The sequence below is a fragment of the Parambassis ranga genome, chromosome 16, assembly GCF_900634625.1.
Source record: "Parambassis ranga chromosome 16, fParRan2.1, whole genome shotgun sequence".
Taxonomy (NCBI): Eukaryota; Metazoa; Chordata; class Actinopteri; family Ambassidae; genus Parambassis; species Parambassis ranga.
This window is the reverse complement of record NC_041036.1, coordinates 3,091,674-3,112,711: the sequence shown is the minus strand read 5'-3', so window position 1 is coordinate 3,112,711 and position 21,038 is coordinate 3,091,674. Positions and strand designations below refer to the sequence as shown.

At 41.8% G+C, this 21,038-nt stretch overlaps 1 protein-coding gene and 1 long non-coding RNA gene across 3 annotated transcripts; one reads left to right on the top strand and one right to left on the bottom strand.

Moving 5' to 3' along the window:
* Positions 1-589: 589 nt before the first annotated feature.
* On the bottom strand, positions 590-8,663 carry cndp1 (carnosine dipeptidase 1). 2 transcript variants are annotated; one of them, XM_028425293.1, is made up of 12 exons: positions 8,595-8,663; positions 5,676-5,717; positions 5,157-5,300; positions 4,452-4,614; positions 3,277-3,365; positions 2,711-2,908; positions 2,550-2,634; positions 2,264-2,424; positions 2,017-2,181; positions 1,770-1,911; positions 1,402-1,549; positions 590-838 (listed from the first exon to the last, which is right to left on the bottom strand). In XM_028425293.1, the coding sequence occupies exons 1-12, from the start codon at positions 8,661-8,663 to the stop codon at positions 760-762; spliced, it is 1,485 nt and encodes a 494-aa protein (XP_028281094.1). In that variant the 3' UTR covers positions 590-759. The 2 variants fall into 2 exon arrangements, with proteins under 2 accessions (XP_028281094.1, XP_028281092.1); XM_028425291.1 differs by lacking the exon at positions 8,595-8,663 and adding an exon at positions 5,924-6,057 and having other exon boundaries at positions 5,676-5,786.
* Positions 7,318-8,186, top strand: LOC114448375 (uncharacterized). The gene is made up of 2 exons (XR_003671905.1): positions 7,318-7,443; positions 7,977-8,186. It is a non-coding gene; the product is annotated as an uncharacterized LOC114448375 (long non-coding RNA).
* Positions 8,664-21,038: the final 12,375 nt, after the last annotated feature.

The window sequence follows — 21,038 nt, the reverse complement described above, 5'->3', positions numbered from 1 at the left end:
GGAAAATGGAAAATCACACACATGGAAATATGTTCAGTGTATTTTTAATTGCTTCTTAAATATTATAATATGGGTTTATTTGTAGTTTACAGAGAGCCTGGAACCTGTCAGGCTTTAAAAATGACAGGGTTCTTTTATTTCCAGTTTTTTTTTACATTTACAAATTTTATGGTAACACTATTCTTCCCTATTTTAGCAGTTTAAACCACAGATAATTTACAGATATAATGTTATATATAATAATAATAATGTAATGTTAATTTGCAATTTTAATAAATGCTTAAAATGATTCATTCATTCATTCATTTATTTATTAAAATGGTTGGATATCAATTTAAAAGTGATGTTTCTCATTCTATCATTTATATTTTTATTATAACATTTAAATTGATATTGATAATAAGAGTTGAGTGGATTTTACTGTCTGAAAAACACATGATAGTAAATCTGAGACTAAATATGCAAATAAAACAAACAAGGTGTGTGTGTGTGTGTGTGTGTGTGTGTGTGTGTGTGTTGGGGGGAAAAAGTTGACACAATTGCAATTTACAGCTTTTATATAACACACACTCACACTTACAGTACTGCCTGGAATTATATGGAGCATGAAAATATGCCACATATGCAAAGTAAAGGAAGAAACGATATAGATAGATAGATAGATAGATAGATAGATAGATAGATAGATAGATAGATAGATAGATAGATAGATAGATAGATAGATAGATAGATAGATAGATAGATAGAGGTCATGACACATCACACACTCGTCTTCTGAATCTGGGACACTTCGTTCAGGTAGGCGATGAATAACTTGGTTCCTTCAATATAATTGTACCTGAAAGAAAATGAAGAAAATTACAACTAAAGCTTTAAAGACTGGATGTGTAAAAGACACACACACAAACATGTTTTCAATACAAATAACTTAAACACACCATTATCCACAGCAACAGATGGGTACATTACGGTGTCTTAAAAGTCCCCAAAGCACAGGAAAATGTAATCCCTGTTCCACTTTGCTAATGCCAGCAGCTAGTAAGACTTACAAAGCCCAGTGGATTTGGACTAACATGTCTTTGTTTGTCACAGCAGCCACCTTATAATCAGAGAAGTCTACTGTGACCTCACAGCTGCCCTCCTGTCTATACTGTCCATACTGTCCTGTGGCATCGATGCAATCAGCCTGTAAACAGCCTGTCCCGGCTGTCCCAGGCTGCCAGTCTATTGCCCAGCAACACTCACAGTCCCAGGAAAGTTAGAGTCCACAATTAGCCTAACATGTCTTTGGTATGTAGGAGGAAAGACAGAGACACTGTGACCCCGGGCCAGATTCGAACCGGGAACCTTCTTGCTAACCACTGCACCAGCCAGCATAAAACCTCCTGTCCGGAGTCAGACCTGCTCATTTTCTCGTTCTGGGAGTGCAGGCCGTCATCAAACCCTCCGATGGGCATCATGATAATGCTTTTCCCCGTCACATCCTGGAAGGTTCTGGCAATGGGGATGGTTCCACCCTCACGGATCAGATCAGGATCTGTGTCGAAGACTGCAGAAGAGAGGAGGTGAACAAGTTTATTTAAAAATAAAACAGCTGGGAATGTGAGCGTGCTGCGCCAAACAAACAAAGCACATTACCCAGGAACAACAAACTTCATCAACAGTCAAGACACATACAGCAAAAATCAAAGGGCGTCAACAAGCAAACCTAAAAATAACCCCAGGATGTGCAGTACATGTCTGATGTGAGCTGATGTGTGTGTCTGTACCTCTCTTCACAGCTGCCTTCCCCGCCTCGTAGAGAGGATGCTGAGTGTCGGCCAACCAAGGTTTGGCCCCAATCACCATGGTAACCTTCAGCTTGTTGGGACTCTTCCTCTTAGCAAACACTGAGTGAAGGTAGTCTGTTACCTGAAGCACCAAAGAGTTCAGCACACACACAGAAGAGGACTGGATTAGAATGGACACACACACACACACACACACACACACACACAAAATAATCCTGACTGTTACCTGCTTCTTGACCATAGCAGGGTCCATGTCGGGGACTTGTCTGATTGAGAACTTAGCAGTGACTTTAGCGGGGATGACGGTCTTGGTGCCAGGGTCAGAGAAGGCCCCCTCGATGCCGTGGATGGAGACGGTGGGGTAGCGCCACATGTGAGCCAACAGGTCCACCTTCAGCGACACAACATCATTCATGTTTCTAGTTGTGTCGAATGATCAAACTATGTCCCACTTTCATACCCAGTGCTGTTACCTTGTTGGTGTACATGAGCTGAGTCACACCGATCTTGTTCTTGTAGTTCTCCATGTCAAACTGGATGTCCTGGTACATTCTCCACTCCTCGTCAGAGAGGGGAGCCACGGCCTCCCTGATCCCAGGAACCAGGATCTTTCCATTGGGGCTTATCAATGTGTCTGTGGGGGGGTGATTATACATTTACTCTCAGTATTGTGTCTGAGAATCTGAGATGATATTTATCATAAACAACGGTAGAATAAAATGACCGAACTTGTTTTTGACACGTTTTTGTCAAACTCACCAAGAATGCCGATGAGGTCGGTCATGGGTTCGATCACGGTGCCTCCATAAACACCAGAATGTAAGTCCTGCTTTGGTCCTTCGACCTGCAAACACAAACAATGATGAAACACAAACAAGCAACACAAGTGAGGGGCGTATTGGAGCTTCTTGATCGGGAACCTCGGCAAAGAAGTAGCAGTTGCCTCTGGTGCCGTAGGTCAGGGCGGGCCTTCTGCTGAGCCAGCCGCAGTCTGAGATGATGATGTAATCCACGTCTGAGAAGAAGCTGTCTCTCTGGGCCAGGATCATGGCGTCCAGGCCGTTGGAGCCTGTCTCCTCCATGCCTTCGATGACAAACTTCACATTCACCGGCAGCTCCTGGTGGACAGAGAGGAGGAGGGAGGATGAGCGCTGTCAGCTTTGTCTGAACACCACTTCCTGTCCTTTCAATGCATCCGGGCCTTTTTTGCTGTGGATTTTTCAGTGCTGCAGTTGCAGAAGCAGCAGTGACTCTGCACGTTTAATCTCGGCTCTCTTCTCTCGGTGGCCTGAGGGTACACACTTTGTTCCTGCTAAATCAGTGCAGCATTTTTTTCTCGACTTAAACAATCTCCTCACATAAATAGAAGCCGTCTCTAGGATCTACCTTGCCTGAGGCGCCTCTCTCTCTAATATGATTTACAAATAAGCACTCTCATCTCTCCTTCAGTTTGCAGCTCTCGCTCATTCATTCAGGTTTCTCTCACCATACTGAGGGCTTGGTAGGCCTCCACAGCATGGATCCAGGCTAAAACTGGGGCCTTGTTGTCAGATGCTCCTCTTCCATAGAGATTACCTGAAAGGACACGGAAGTCACTCTTATCTTATAGATGCAGCCTCAGAATCAGAGCACAGGTTATATTATGTGAGCAATGCAAAGAAAACGCATCTGCACAATACAAAATACAACTTTAAATAACATTTACATGTCTGGTCTGCCCTGTATTCTCCTCTATCTGTAAATATAAATGTGTGTGGTCACCAAGCGGCAACCTTCGGGGCTCAAACTTGAAGCCCATGTGGAGGTGTCAAAACTTGTAATTCACGCCGCAACCACTGGGGGCTGGCTCCAGAAGTGAGTCATTTCCCATAGACTCCCATGTTAAAAACATAAAAGCAGTCTGGTCTCAAATGATAGGTTCCCTTCTAGTGTCAATTGTAGGGGGGGGGGGGGGGGGATTTTTTTACAACTCACTTGTTTTAATTATATTCGGACTTAAAATTAAGATTAAGATTAAGAAACCTTTATTAGTCCCACAATGGGGAAATTGCATTTTTGCAACGGCATACAGACAGCAAGGGATAAGTTAAGAAAAAGATATATACATTATAAAATAGACTACCAATAAATTACACATAATTATGGGCGTTGCCGTTTGAGCGACAGGCGGTTGATGTATCACAGCGCGAGTTTCCTGCTTCTACGATCGCCCGCCCCCCTAAACTCCACTCATGCTCCGCCTCTTTGTCCATATTTGGAGTTTTGGCGGATGTGACGCTGCTAACATGGCAGTGGTCAGAGCGTCCCGGAGCCTCCCATCGAGCCTCCCATCAAGCCTCAAAACGGCTCTTCAGAAACAAACGGGTGACGTCACCGAAGCTCTGTCCATAGTTGTTACTGTCAATGGTGGTCACATGTTTCCTGCCTAAATTAAAGTTCCTATAATAACACTGCAGTCCCTTTCATTGATTCCTTTGCTGTTGCACTCCACTGTTATAAATACATCACAATGGACGTGCCCCATCACATCACATGTGAAGTCACATGACAAAGGGGGGGCTGCATTCAGCATTATTGATTATGATGTAAACTGTGTATGAACTCTTGTGATTTTGAATCCTTTCCCCTGTGCATAGACGAAGAGCTTATGAAGGCTGTTACCATTGATCTCGGTCAGATTGTACGGCTCTGTTGCCCAGCCGTCCTCTAGCTTCGCCGGTTGGACGTCCACGTGGCCGTAGACACACACCGTGTGCTTGTTGGGATCACTGCCAAACTGACCTGTCACTACTTTGGGCAACGCCAGCGTCTGCCCACCAGGAAGCTGCAAACACACAAGGAGACCGAAGATCAAACTGCTGCTGCTTAGTTATATTATGATTTTCTTTTACAGTACTTTCAATGATCCATTGTGTGTATCAGTGTAAAAGGGTTCATCTTACAGGAAGGCAGAAGCACAGAGAATGCTTTCAGGTCTGCTGCACATCATCAGCTATTGTTTTTACTGTTCAATACGTTCATGCTATGTTGCTCCTAATTACTGCTGAGGAAGCTGCGCAGGCTGACCTCTACTTTGACCTCAGCCACGCTATATGTTTAATGAGTTAGGGAAGCAGCTTTGATGTGCTTCAGTCAGTAATGAGGAGGTAGAATCAGTCCTGACCACCCTGCTGCTTTTTTTTTTTTTTTTTTTTTTTAAAGCAAGCGGCTTGTTCGCCACCGTCTCCATCCCCGATGAACCAACCTCTGTTTGAAGCACAGAATATTTACCAACCAATTAAGGTGATGATTATAAACTGCACACTGTAATATCTGAAAGGCAAGAGGGGACTGCAGGGACACGCAGGACTTTGTTCTGACACTGACTTCTTGTTCTCCAATGTCCACCAGCTCCACAGTCCCTCCCATCTGCCTCAGCTTCTGAGCCGCCATCTCCATCATGCGGTGCAGCTCAGGTCTCTTTAGGATGTTGCTGGAGTCGCTTTCAATCGCCACCCAGTCCCTTAGAAGCTGAAAGAGACAAGCAGCACACAGTGAGGCTCTGCATAAGTCATTGTTACACTGCCACCTTCTGGCTAAAAGGGAGAACAGGCGAGTCACTGCACAGCAGTATGTGTAACAAGCATTTGCACCGGTTTGGATTGTCAAAATAAATGCATCAAATAGTGTGCGATTATAGGAACTTAACACAATAACACTCACATTACAAATACTGTCAACACAAGCAGAGACTCACACAACTCTACAACTTGCAAGTCACACAAACAGAATTGTTTCCTGATGGATTAGAAACAGACAAATAATCTGAATGTAATCCCTGCCCTCGAGCATTTCAGCATCTGTAAGAGTGTCGCTACAGGAGGAGGGGGGGTGAATATTTCGTACCTCTACATATTCTTCCTGGTGGCTGTCAATATATCGTGCCAGCTCTGTGTACTGGAAAGCACGGACAGTAGAAATGACCAGCAGGATGGAGGGCAGAAGTCGAGGACTCATCTGTTTGCAGGGTCAGAAACTGAATCAGTGAGTACAGTCATCACATCCAGGGCCACAGAGAAATTAGGGATGAGTCCAGATGTGCACACACAGAATAAATATTTTTTTTTAAAAACCACGCTCGGTGTGAGTCTTACCTTTTCCAGAAGGCGTGTGGGACAGTCTCCTCGGGGCAGGCAGACTTGTTGGCCGGACCTTTATAGCCCCCTCCCTCTGTATCACCTCCTGCTGGGCCCCGGGGTCACGCAGTCAAACATTTCCTGACACAGTGCCAAGACGGCTGACAAATTAAATTTTTCTTGCTGACAGGCACAAGAATTAAACTCTGATCTATTGATCTGGCTCCAGGAATGCACACACAGGGGGGGCGGGGAGGAGGAGGCAGCAGGAACAAAGCAGCATGTGAAACTCCTGTTGTTAGTGTTTTGGAATCTCTCAGCAAACTCAGCCACAAAAGCAGAGAGGCTTTTCGTGTTCCATATTAAGCAGGTGGCCCCACTGAGCTATAAGCATTTGTGTGGGTGACATGCAGATTATTAGCCAGGTTTGCCTGATAAGAATTAATCCCATCACCTCTTCATGTTCATTGGATAAATTGCTCTGGGGTAAAACATCCTGTTTCTTTCGGTGTCACCAGGCGGGACACCAGCCCGGGGTCACAGCGGAACATTTAAGCTGTTCATGGTTCAAAGGATCTGGCGTTATTTTTTATTATAGGATTTGAACTAATGATGGGGAAACAGACAACAGAGATGGATTCTCCCTTAGCATCACACACAAAAGTGCTTTAATAAACAGAATTTAGAGGGGCGCTGATGGGAGTCACCTTTATAAGAGTAAGAAAAACAAAAGGTATGTTTTAAGGTTCCTCAGTTTGCCTCAGTTTGGCCTTTCGGGAGCTTCCAGGGACACTTTTACACACATCAGGCTCCAAAAGTCATAAAAATTCCTTCTAAGAGTTGCTATAGCCACATTTGTTTTATTTGTTTTACACAGAAAACAGATAAAACAACAAATGTGTTAAAGCGTGACAGAAACCTGTACAGGCTGTATATATATTGCTGCATTTGAGTCTCTGTGAGTGAAGGTTCCTAGGGTGGGACAGCTTTATAAATATGTCCCCTGGATTAACAGATTACAGATTAACAGCAATATTGAACACACTATAGAACACGCTGTAGACAAAACAGGATTACAACACTGTAACCACTTTTTTTAAAGCAACGCTGTAGAGTTTTTCAGCCTCCAAACTGAATTTCCACAATTTTCACTGATGGTTTATCAACTCACAACAGATTGAATATCACCTCCAGACGCACTGGCAGTAGGAAACGTTGGGGTTCGGGTAGGAACCTGTAGCTAAAAAAAGACTACAAAATTGTCCTACTTCACGGCATACGTCACATCCGTCTGCCGCATTTATCAAAGCATGAGAACTGTGTCCCAATTCAGGGTCTGCATCCTCCTGAGTGCGCATTTTAAGGCCGCTTACGTCACAACGCTGCACGGAGGCTGTCCCAATTCGCCAAAATTCTAATTCGGAGGATGCATCGCTATCATCCTTCGTGGCCTCACATATCCCAAGATGCTTTGCGGGCTTATTTTTTCAACAAACTAAAGTAATGGTGGGCAGCAGCGCCAAAATACACATTTACATGTAAGCAACAGCTTTTTGCTTAAAGCTAGTAGTTCAAGGAAATGTTAGTAGTGATAGCAGCATTTACAAAAATGATAGATTTATTTTTAGAACATGACGTTAATAACGCTAACACGTAGCTACCGTAAGCTAACCTGTTGATACGAGGAGCTCATGTAACATTAAAAGCGTCACTGTTATATGTCACAAGTTAATTTACAGCTTATTGTAACTGTGTTGTGATTCGTGTACCTCACATCAGGTTAGTTTGTTCTGTACGTTAGTCTACAGTTCACTCCTCTTACAATAAGCTGTCAAAGCTGAATGCAGCTGAACAGATAATGTTATATACGACGTGTTGTGAGCCCAGCTGTGTTTCTGCGCTGTTAATACTGTAAACGTTGTGATTAAATAGTCAATAAAGTAAAGTTTACTGACTGTATAGTATAGTACGAAGCTTAGTTCACTTGAGGAGCAATATTATCGTTATTATGTCGAACAATCATTTTGCCTGATGACATAAACAATATGCTTTACATGTCATTTTGTTGTAGGGAGCAAGGAGCAGAGGGAAACAGATGAAATCTTACATTTGTTAATGGAGGACATGAGGCTGCAGAAGGAGGGAGAGGAGAGAGAGAGAGCAGAGAAAGAACGGACAGACTTCAGCTCATTGGAGAGGATGGTGGACAGGCTGTGATTTTTTTGGATGTTCAAAGTTCTGTATTGTTTAAATGGTTACTTATTAAATTGTATGTTACATTGTTCTTGTCTTTGTGTTCTTAAACTCTTCTAACCTTGTTACATCATGTGTTTCATTACTTCTTTATAATTTAAGTAAACTTTTGAACAACTTCTCAGTGACAACAGTAAATGATTTATTTTTTTCTGTTATGTACAAATATTTACAAAGATACAATTTGAACATTTCTAACTATTTATTCAGCAGAACATACTATTTACAAAGAACATGTATATAAATGTTTGGCTGAGCAGGAGTCCTTGGTGCTGCTGCTGGACTGGATTACGCCACTGTGAAGACCTTGGAGTCCTCTGGCTGTGAGACCGCGTAGGCTGCGTCCTCCGAAGGATGCAGACCCTGAATTGGGACACAGCTGCAGTTGGACGCGACACTGAGGGGGCAGCAATGTACCTGCGGGCATCCGGTCTGCCGGAAATTCACAAGAAGAAGAAGAAGAAGCAGAAGCAGAAGCAGAAGAAGCAGCAAAGTTCAAAGTCATGGCAGAAGCAGCAAGTAAACCGAAGAAAGCAAAGGTGACGAAGAAAATAAAAAAGGAGAGTGATAAAGCAAGAGCTCAATCAAGGATTAATACCGGAGAGGGCTGAAAAAGAACCGTCTTCATAGCGACGCAGGTGCTAATGGCAGCTTCCGTAAACAGGACTTACATAAAGTAATATTGTCATCAAACTGCTTAAATACAGATTTAAGTTGATGAGTGTTTACCTGGTTAAACTGTTATTACTGTCTGCATTCAGTGTTTTTGCGCCGAAACGCTAAAAGCTCCTCAAAGCAGCACAGCGACAGTTCACAGAGTTTGTGTTGATGTGACACGTTTGTTCGCTGTCTGGGGAAATGTTGATTACGGGACGTATTTTAGACTCAGACGTGTTGATAATGTAACGTCTGAGAGACCCATTGTGTTGTTGAGTTATGCAGTTGTGTAGTTTCGCGATGTTTCATTGAGTTCTGATATTGCTAGTTGTGATTAGCAGCAGTTAAGCTAGGGGCCGTTGTCTTCCGGTGTTGTGCCAAAAAGTGATCGTCCGCCAAAAAACTGATATCTGTCACGGGAGCGCGCACGTAGTTTGGTCTCATCCGTCCTGTTGTAGCGCACACGTACATGTAACGCCATGTTTACGGTTATAGCAGAGGAATTACGGTAATTTTTAAAGTTTGGGAAACGGAGTGTTTTTCTGAGGCTGCTGTGTCTAATCAAATGTTTATATTAAAAATATAATAATATAATGATGTGGTTATAAATAAAGGGCAGAGATGTATTGTGGTTGGTCTTACTTTCCTCTATTTTAAACACATGCTGTAATCTAATAACCGTAATATTTCATTGTATTAATAGTTATGCCTTTAAAGGGCCAGTACACCCTGTTAAATGTGTCGGTTGTTATCCAACCAAAAACAGATTACTGCCCATAAAGTGTGCTCCTGAGGTTAGCTCTGTCTCCAAATGACTTGAATTCTTGGTTACCACATATAAGAAATTATAATTTAACTAAACCCTTTATACCCATGAAGACCCCTTTAAAAAATAAACCTCAAAAATAGCTGTTTTCCACCTGCCAAAAAGTGATTAAGGCCTCTACAGTGTGCCTGAGTGATCATTTCTGCCTCAAAATTCATTCTTATCTGTGATATTGAACAGATGCTCATCCAACCAGCCCATCTGTACCTAGCACATCTTTAAAGGGCCAATTCACAACATAAACTGCATTTTCCATCTGCCAAAAAGTGATTAAGGCCTCTACAGAGTGCCTGAGTTGTAATTTCTGCCACAGATTTACTTGATTTCATTCTTGTCTGTGATATTTAACAGATTATCATCCAACCAGCCCTTCTATACCCATGAAGACCCCTTTAAAGGGCAAATAAACCCCAACATTGCTGTTTTCGACCTGCAAAAAAGTGATTAAGGCCTCTACAGAGTGCCTGAGTCTTGATTTTAGACTCTAAATTACAGCACACGTGGGCAGTAACCTTTTTTGACTGAAACATTGCCATCTACAGACCATTCCCAGGATAGCTGGTTAAAAACAGAGCCCACTGCACTGATAGGAGTACTATGACTGTTGTATTTAAGTAACTGGCCTTGAGAAATGTGCCAGTATAAATATTCAAGAAATTTTATTTTTATTTTTAATTTTTTTTTTTTACTAAAAGTCTCTGTGATTTCCAACCCAAAGTCTTGACGTTGGTGTCTAATCTTGTTATAATCACAGACAAAAACAAAGAAGTGCGTGTAAAATGTGAGAGCAATTCTGGAATAAAGTAGTTTTGGATCAACTTCTACGGTTCATCAAAGCTCATAACATCGTTGATTCATTTCAATGATGATTTATACTGCAGAAATGATCCATACACTTACACTTACCTGAAGAAGAAGAGAGAAAGCTCTTACATATGAGAGTCACTAGAGGGCAGCACTGCACTGGCATGTGAATGATGATGATGACAGTACTGCTGCCTGCACAGACTCTGGCTAATGTTGCCATGGTTTCATAATCTTCATTTATTGTAGGTGGCATATAACATGCGCTCCATTCTTATCCTCCTGTAACAAGGCCTCTTTATTTCTGTCATGTAACGATGAAACTTTTCTATAGGAGCTCATATGGAATCTTACGCCAGTAACAGTAAAACAAAAATCTCCCTCAGCGCCAAAAGAGACACACTAAAAGGTTAGGACATACATCATGTGGAAAATGTATTAGCTGTACAGTCATATAAGGCTCTTCACCTTTGTCCATCCACACTGACGTGCATACCATGTTAGGCTCTTCATATATGGAAATAAAATGTGTCCAAGTCTAAAAAGATTGTCAGTGGTAGTATATTTACTGTGAGGTCTGAGGTTTCACTGAAAACATGATGCTTTTTCTTCATCATCACCTCGCAGCTGCACTCCAACTTTCAGTTCAGGAACATCCTAATTTACTGAAACACACACACACACACACACACACACACACACACACACAGAGCATCAGGTTTTGTCCTCAGTACTGGGCACTAATGATGTGTGGGCACTTGTACTGTATCTCCCTCATCACAACAACAGGAAAGATAGAACTGACTGTCAGTTTCTATCAAAAACCTCCTTTTTTGTACTGTCCTCTAAGACAAAGCCAGGCGAGGGATATTTCGTAATGATGTTTGGGCAACATTAGCAGCTCTCTGTGTTGCATACCAGCAGTAGGAATGAAAAAGGTTCTGATTCTGGTTTTGGGGTTAGTTTCTGTTACATTAGGATGTCATGTGTGGTTGTCCAAAATAGGTTGCCTGATGTCACAGTTCAGTGGGATCAGTGCAGGCCACACCTCATTGACCTCTTTACCTCATAGGTTAACAATCTGTTGATGAAGATTCTCAGTCATCCAGGTCATCATGCGTAGAGCAATTGCTTCAATCTTCTCTACGTAGGTTAACAATCCATCCATCAACCTCAGGGATGCCCATGTAGAAGTGTTAAAAGCTGCGGTTCACGCCACAGCCAACAGGGGCTTGCTCCAAATGTGAGTCAATCCCCGTCGACCCAGTCATGGAAGCACAAGCTTCCATGACTGGAAGTAGTGGCTAATGAAGTAGTGACTTCATTAGCCACTTTCACACAGAGACAGGGGTATGAAGCCGCACTGAAGACCCCACCTGGCTGCTGCACACTGCTGTGTTCCGTGCTGGTCCTCTAGCCTGTTTTCCTGCTCTTTTTGCTTTTTTTTGCTTTTAGTTGTTTCGTTTCTGCTCACTTCACTGCCAGATTTTTGTGTTGATTTTTAGCTGACTTTGTGTTCAGTTACATTATCACCACTGGGTATTCCAATTACAACAGATTTACTTCATTTTTATGCTTTTTTTTGTTTAAGCGGCTCAACCGTGACCTTTTTGATATCTAATATTGCTGTTACTTACCTAGATTTGCTCTCGCCCATAGTTATGCACCACTCTAGAGCACCAACTTTCTGCAGGAAATGAGTAAGCTTGCCGCTCAATTAAAAAGCCCCCTTGAATTCTCCTGTTTAGCCCCTGCAAATATCCTTCCATTTTACATCACAGGCCTGCTCTCTCCTATTTCCTCCTGTCCAAATAGTTTCCCTTTGAGAATTAAACCTGGCCCATTAAGAGCAGAGACTGGATCCATGAAGGAGCCATTCCACTAATCAGTTTCCTATGAAGAGGCACTGGAAAGGCTTCACAGAGTCTCTCCAGGCCAATCCTAAATATTCTCCCAAGATTTGTTTTAGCCTCTGCAAGAAGCTCCTGATTTTCTACATAATATCATCTGCACTCAATCCTGCCAAGAAACCATGTCAGGTAATCACAGAGATATCTCCTTATTGTTTCAGGTGGGTTTAATGTCCTACTGAGGATTAATAGCCAATTCATTCTGTAAGAAGTACACCATACTTACATCACACCATGCGGTATGCTGTTTTTCAAGACGGATTGTCTTTCTGCCTCAATTGATCTCTTTGTGTGTACTCTGGCTCCATCAAACAGAGAGGGCATTTAGCTGTTGAGTTTCTCGGAATTTTGCTTCATATATGTAAACAAACCAGCCAGACAAATAAATATGCAGGGTGATTGGGTAAGACTGCAAGTCTGAAACCGGCCGCAGTCTGATTTGAGGCAGTTGGGGCAGATTTTGGCCTCATCTGGAGGAATGAGGGCAGGCTAGCCGCTCCCATATGGCTGTCGGATACTAAGATGAATTTCTGACATGTTAAAGAGACCTTTCATTTTCAAGTTCTTGCACAATTAAAGCAGAGCAATAAGTTTGTCTCTCCCTCGTGCTACTGTGACTGATTTACAAACTTTGGCAGGAAGAAGCTGCCGTGTCTGCTATTTTTACCAATGCTTCCAAAACGAACATCTTCTTGCCTTAAAACTGTCAAACTTCATAAATAAGTACTGCCCACTTGTAAAAGACATTTTTAACTTGCAGCCAACCAGTTTATGTAGGAAGGTTTGAAGGATAAACTTGTGTTAACCCTGCAATGTCCTGAAGTACAGAACAAAATTGGCTGCACACCTGTTAGACCCTGTTCACACTGGGGATATCAATCTGGGATTCAGGTCGTATCCGGATATATCCAGATTGATTTCAATCACTAGCAGCGTCATACTGTAGCGATGGTATCATTTTTAATACAGAGAGAGAGAGAGAGTTTTTTTTTTGTTATTTAAATTTTTTATTACGTTTTAAGAAATATATACAAATGAACATAGGGTCACAATACAACAATTAGGTTTTGTTTTTGGTGTAGACCATCTCTGACATGCCATATAACAACAAAAAAATAGGAGTAAACATTTAAAGCAAATTTCACACAGAAGAGATCCACATCCTGGTAATCCAGTCCATTAAGTAAGGTGCAAAAGAGCATTGCTTTTAGCCTCTAATTCCAGTGTTTTTATCAGTCTTTGCATAATTCCAAAAATGTTCCCAAGGACACGTCCTTTCCTCCATGTTGTCCTTTAGTCTACAAAGCATAGACTCATAGGACGCTGTCTCCACCATTGCATCCATCCAGTCCTTCAAACTGGGGGAGACTGCTGTTTTCCAGTGTCTTAGAATTACTCTTGAAGCTGTAACTAGGCCCACCATAATGACAGAAAACATTCCTTTTGATACTGTTGATAGCTGAGATCTGTCCCCTAGCAGACACATAACAGGAGTAAGGGGGATTTTTAAACCAGACCACCCACTCAGGAAGTCCACCACTTTTTCCTAGAATTGAGCCACCAATGTACACTCCCATATACAATGTAAGAAAGTTCCCATTTCTGTTTTGCACTTCCAACACTTATTATTATTCAACAGGTTCATTCTATACAATCTTACAGGGGTATGATAATATCTGTGTATGATCTTGTACTGTGTGAACTTCCCTCGTGCCTCATTAACATACTTCCCACAACCAGCCAGCACTTCCAGCCATTTCTCCTGTGTAATATTCATTCCTAGGTCCCTCTGCCACAACAACTTCACATTAGTGGACTCCCCACTCAATGAAAAATGTGTTAGTTTGTAGAATTTGGAAGCTGTGCAGTGCTTCAGTGGCATACGCATAAAGTCCATTATATTATTCTCTGAAGAGATATCAATTCGAAATTTTATGCAGTCTCTAATTTGTAAATATTTCCAAAAATGTTGTGTCCCTTCAAATTTAAATTGGCTACTTAATTCCTCATAAGAAATAAATTGTCCATTTTTGTATAGGTAGAGAGAGAGAGTTTAATAACGCGACGTGCTGCCAGCTTGAAATTTAAAACAAGTCAGCTCTCTATATTTAAATAGCGCGCGTGGGGGGGGGGGCGCTTGTTGGTAACAAAATTTGGATACCGCCCAACCCTAGCGCACGCAGTCCTACCATGGCCTGAACGGACTCTGAATTTTACGAGGTACCACCTAGTGGTTTGGAGGACAACGAAACAGCCGGGTTAAACTGTATTGAGCAAGGACACACGTGTTCGATAGCCAGTTCGGAAAATAGGTCTGAATGTATCCAGCTTAAAGGCTATGCGGATTCAGTCCTGCTCTAGCTGGATTGACTTTCTCCAATGTGAACGGGGCCTTCATTTCCCCTCCACCCTCAGGGGTATTTAATGTGACACAGTGCACGTTAATCATGTATAGATCTCAGGGCAGCCCTGTACAGTAACATACACGTGCAGTGTGGTTGTGTGTGCACATTTGTAAATCTTTTATGAGCTTATTTAATTGTGAATGAGCAATTATGAGATCATTTCAGCTGCTGTTTACACATTAGGTGGAAGCCACTCAGTGTTATGTAAACTGTCTGAAGTCCAGCGGGTGCATTGGGTTCTATTATTGTTCATTCAGTACAAACTGTCCCAGTTTTTTTTTTTTTTTTTTGCAGTCTACTGTAATGGAAAGATGCCTGTTTGTTTGGTGTATGCACAACATGTGCATATGTGCCATGATAATTATACTTTGTGAGTGATGTATGTCAGTCAGATGTATTCCTGCAGGAACCCACAGGACCGTACCGTATGCGACTGTACACCTCATGAATGAAGACGAACCGGCGGTGACTCATCAAATCTCTAACTCTTCCAACTCCTCCTCACACATTGCTCCATTAGGACTGTCACTTCAGCTCTGCCTCCACATGTTTTTTGCTGTATTTGTCATGACTTGTCTCTCACTCTCTCTAATCTCCCAAACAGAGATGGGCTCTGGGTCTCACTTTATTATTTGTGAGGTCTTTCGGCACAGCTTCAGCTCAGCAAAGCTATTTACAGAAGCACAGCATGTCCCTTACAAAAAGGTCTTCAGTCATAGGGTGCAGGTGATGGGACTGGGTGAGATGTCATTCAGAGGAGCTGAATGTGAGAATGTCTGAATCAGTTGGAACTGGCAGCCCGCTAGAACAATGCGTGATGTCTGAATGTGTGAATACAGCCCGTAATCATTCTGAGAATTCAAAGCCAGTGAGTGTATTGCTGATATTGATGCTGTTGCACGGACATGCTTCTCTTTTCTGCTTTCCTGTGTATTACTTGGCACTCATTCGTCAATACAGTGGATATAGGTCACCATTACCTTCCTCCTCCTGCTGCACACTCTGCTCAGGTGCTGCCCCTCACTTAAATCAAGTTTGATAGGTGAGGACACATGATGCGACCTGGACAGTCTCCTGCTGTGCCCTGCATGTTTGAAAAGACTCCTGTCAGTTGAGTCTTTGTCAGAAATGTATGTGTGAGCTTTCAGTGACACACTTCAGTGACGTCAATACAGCTCTGGCTTATTATTATGGTAGTTCTTTAAGTCAAATGGCACTGTTGCTACTCTGCTTTCAAATCTGACTTTTGTTGCTTTATCAGGTGTGAAATATTGTAATTGAAATCACAGCATGATGATGTATCTTGACTTAGGTGGCTGTCTAGTCAAAGAATAATATTATAGAAGGTGTTAAAGACCAAAGCTTTATTAGAATTTGCATGTCACAGCCTGTCTTTACCAGGAAAATGTGACTTGAGGGTGGCGTTTCACTCCTTAAATTTTGGGATATGTGTGCGTGTTTCTCCAGCCACATCTCTCTGTGTTTATGGGTGCAGGAACTCATCCTGATGGCAGTCGAAAATAGTGACCATGCAGGAGCGTTTTTGTGTAAAATCATGTGTTTTAAGATGTTTACCCAACTCTTTACACTGTTTTTAATTTTTTAACCTTTTAACCAGTCATTTTTTTATGCCATATTGATTACAAACAAAGGTAAGCCACAGGTGAGAACAACGGTGTAAGGGGACTTGAACTTTGGTTGAACCACATTGGATACCTGTTGACTTTTTCATGAAAGGTCTGCTTTTCTACATGTACCCCCTACCTACCTACTATGTGTCCTACCTGGGGGATGTATTATTGACCAAATGTTAGGACGTGTCTTGACATTACAGTGGTTCCTTCACCAAAGGAATGATGGATTGAATGGGCTCTGTGACAATTTATGATCCTCACAAATAAACACAACTTTCATAATGTTTGAAGCCTAAATATTAGGAGTGGAACAGTTCACAAAAACCACGGTTCAGTTTGTATCATGGTTCTGACAAACATGTTACATTGAACAGCTTTAGTCACACGGATCTGACCCAGACTGTACAGTATCATTGTTAAATGCTGCCTTAAAATTGTGCGTGGACCAGAAAAAAAACACAACAACAGTTCCCTACAAGAATGAAACTGATTTTCAATTTCCCCCACTGATGAAGAGACGCTAAACCAGGAGAAATATGATTGAGTATCTGTTTCCTGTTGCGGCCTTGTGAAGAAAAGATTTTAGTGGATATGACACCACAAAATGGTTTGACTGATTGATATGTTCCACATTGTGATCAGAAAATGTGTAATATTACTATAAACTGTTTAAAATTGTGCCTAGATAGACTAGAGAGAGACAGAAAACTGAGCGACCCTGTACTGCCATTACAAATAGAGACACTGACAAAATAAAAACAAAACAAACGTACAAAATAACATGCCATGCAGCCTTGGTGAAGTAGCCTCTCAAGGCTACCATAACAAGGACTCCTGCCTTGCACTTGTAAAACAAACCATGGCTTAAAATCCTCTTCACATACATTCATGTGGTCACTCTTATGGAGCTACTCCATCGACTGATGACACAAACATGACAAACCATCTCCTAAAAAGCTTTTAAACAAGAAGGTGCTTTCAGCGGCTGGCAGTAACAAGTAAGGCTTTTATATGATTTAATTCAATTTTTTACATTTACAGACTTACCGAGGGTTCGGCAAGGACATTTTATAGACAGAGTATAGCGCTGCATTATTGTAATTGCATGCTAGTTTAAGAAGAAAGCAGCCCCATTTCTGGAGGGTCTCGACTGAAAAGTGAAAATCAAACTAATCATGGTTGCATTAACAGAATCTTTTTCTAAAAAACACTCATGCAAGTAAACACAAAAAACGACAGCAAAGATCCCGAAAAAAAGGCAGGCAGAGGTGAAGAGGGCTGACATTTGGTCTCAGTATAACCAGGTCTGTCCATTACTGCCGCTGCTGCTGCTGCTGCCGCCGCCACTTTTGAGGATGATTCATACAGTTTTAATCTTCTATCAATGAGAACCCTCTCTTGAGAGATGTTTTTTTCCATTTGTCACTTGAGCAGCTGTTCTAATAGGAATCATCAAGAGCTTCAAGGAAATAGAGAAGCTCTTTTATATTTCTGAAAATAATTTTGATTAAAAAAAAACATCCATTACAGACCCATATAAAGCCTCACCGGTGTGGTGTTATCTAATACAGACACACTGTGATCAAATGACAAATGATATGATCATGAGGGATATCCAATAGCATAGCATTATGTTGGCCCCTGTAAAGACAGCTGCAGTAGATGTAAAGATGAAATAAGATGTAATGGGGGGTGGGGTATCAATGTAGAAAAAAATGGGTTGATGAGCGGCATTGTTACCATCCATCCATCACCTGAACCCGCTTCATCCTGCAGTGTAGGGTCACGGGGGGGCTGGAGCCTATCCCGGCTATCTACAGGCGAGAGACAGGGTTCACCCTGGACAGGTCGCATTGGTACCAGTACTAACTTATTTGGCTTGTGCTTGAGCTTTTTGTGGAAAAAGGACAGTTGGAAAAAATATGGGCAAATAATAATAATAATGTGCTCCATCTAATACACCTCTGCAAGTGTTTATACCTGCCTTTAAGTCCATCTGTGTAAAAATAAAAAGAGGGTCATGCAATTTAAAGCAGCTTTTTTTCCATCTTCAACTAATGTACCTTTCAACGATTTTTTTTTCTTTAGGTTTGGAAAACAAAAATAAGCTAAATTAAATCGAGCCAAATCAGCAGAATCTTGGTTTTTGTAGCACTTAGACAAGTGATTTAAGACCCCGTTCAGACTGTGTCAATCCAGCTAGAGTGGGATCGAATCCGGATTGCTTTAAAGCTGGAAATGTTTAAACCTGTTTTCATTGAGTGTGCACATGCGTCCACACTCAATCTGGTGTTGCATTGTAAGATTCAGACCCTGTTCAGACCGGGTTGGAGCAGGTTGCGTGCATGCGAGGTGTGGTTTCCTTCGTTGTTTTTTCCGGTCTAGCAGTTGATTTTTTGTAGCCACGTCAAAAATAACCTGTTGACACTTTTGTAGTTCCACAGATGTTTACACATGGCTTTTGTACAGGACCCGGATTCTGTCCCATTGAACCTGGAAGTATGATGCGATTCCCGGGTTTTCGTTCAGAGCCTGATTTCAGCGAATTGATTGAAATCAATCTGGCCTTAACTGGATTTGTTCTGTTCAGATTGAGGAAATCAATCAGTCCTAGAGCAGAATACGGCCTGAATCCCTGAACGGGGAATAGGAGTGACTCCTGGTGTATGCAGTGAATGACCAGGTGTGAATTTAGGCAGTGTTTGAGCTCTCACTTGTATTCCAGCCTTCACGAAGCCTCTTTCTTTAAGGAGAAAAGTGCCCATTACACTCACCATTACAACAATTTCAGACTCCAGATTTCAAAAACAAAACAGTGTTTGTTCAGCTCCTTTAGAACAACACAAAGTATTTTGAAGAAGAAAAAACAGTTTTAGGAATGAAAGGCTTTAGAGCGGCTTTGTTGGTTTGTTACAAAATGAAACAGTAATTTTTTAATCAACTGGCAGCACAAACAGGATATAACAAAATGATTCTGCAGAGGCACACGGATGAGAGGAAGAGAGGTGGGAGAGAGTTCACATCCACAAATTGACAGACATTAGAAAAAGAAAGACTTGGTGCACAGCTTGAATAGAGTTCCCACCGGCACCAGTAGAAGTATGTGTTCAAGGAACCACACAAGACGTCAGTCACACACACACAGCTACATACTGAAACGTCTTCTTCTCTTTTAAATACCTTTGGAGGAAAATTATACAAGACAAACCTAAGATACAATGAGAGACTGAGATAAATGTGAAATCACCCTGAAAAACTGCAGAATACATATCCAGAGAGCTCTTAAGCCATTTGAAGTTGCCATAGAATCAGTAATTTCACAGGTCTCTGAACGTTTCACTTGAAGGCTTATCTGACCTTCAGTTTAATGACATCTGAATATTGACCATGTGCACATTCACACACATTACATTACATTACATTGCCAGTGGACATAATTACACTCTGAAAGTGTCAATAACAGATGACAAAATGAAGGGATTAACCTGCTGTATCTACCCGGCTTGTTAGGGGAGCCATATTTTACCATGTTACTATTTTATGGTCACCTAAAGGTCAAAAAATGTCTGACCAAATAGACAGAAATAGAGGTTGTGAGTACAGGGAGCAGAAATGAAATTCCTCATTTTCTTGGCTCAGACTTTCTCGTCCAAGATTGAGTGAAAAAGTCAGTAATTTAGAGCTCCTCCACACCAAAACTCTGCTGAGGTGAGCAGGGTATTTGGTAAAGTAGGCCTTAAAGGTTTTACCCTGAACCTCAAGCTAGATGTAGGCCGACCCTGGACCTGGCTGGAGGTATGATGTCTCCCAGCAAAGCCTGATCATCTTCTAGTACGAGATCTCTGCTCTCCCTGTTGCTACAGCAACCAGGGTGGATTAATGGATGGAATGGATATAATATTACCTCAGGCTGCAAATATGTGCTTGAGGCTGGGGTTAGACCACATGCCATAGTATGCACAGACAGCAGCAGCAGGGGAAACTGTTGCCCGGGAGTAAAAAAAAAAAAAAAGCATAGGAGACGCAGTGGTCCATGAACACTGAGATACGACTGGGAGTCAGGATTCCAGACATTTATACAGTATGTACCTGATACAGAGGCAGCGAAAATCAAGGAAGCAACGCCTGAAGGCTCCAAAAGCCTTGAAACTAAATAAAGATGTCAGGTAGTCAGGCTCTAGGGGATCGCTGCTCTTTGTTCCTGAAACAAACGCAACAGAACTTGTAATGAATATTCATTTATTTGCATATTTGTACCGGTTTCATCATTACTCAGAACACATGTCTGCGTATTAATAGTACAATGATAATAATAGACACTATTTAAACATATTATGTGAACTGTCTTTGTGCCGATCGTCTCTTACTTTGTTTTAAGGAACAAAAGGCTCGTTATAATTTTTAAATAAATAAATGCTGACAAAAAAATAAAAGAACATTGAACCAATGTGGTGTCAGGTAATGCCAGACTGATGTTCCAGCTGCTGGATTCCAGTTGTTCCTGCTTTCTTTAGATCTCAGGTTTCTACTATTTGTGCAGCTCTTCACCTGCACGCTGTCATGCAGGGCTGGAGGTGAAATACTGATGCTCCTACCATTCCAGAAAGTACCTTACTTAAATTGAACTCAGCGTTTTTTGTTTTT

Excerpts from the sequence above, each read along its gene's own strand:
- cndp1 (XM_028425293.1), bottom strand. The coding sequence starts at position 8,663 with ATGACTTTGAACTTTGCTGCTTCTTCTGCTTCTGCTTCTGCTTCTTCT. Across the intron at positions 5,718-8,594 it reads CTTCTTCTTGTGAATTTCCG|CTGGCACGATATATTGACAG; the intron begins GCAGACCGGATG and ends CAGTACACAGAG. Across the intron at positions 5,301-5,675 it reads ACCAGGAAGAATATGTAGAG|CTTCTAAGGGACTGGGTGGC; the intron begins GTACGAAATATT and ends TGTCTCTTTCAG.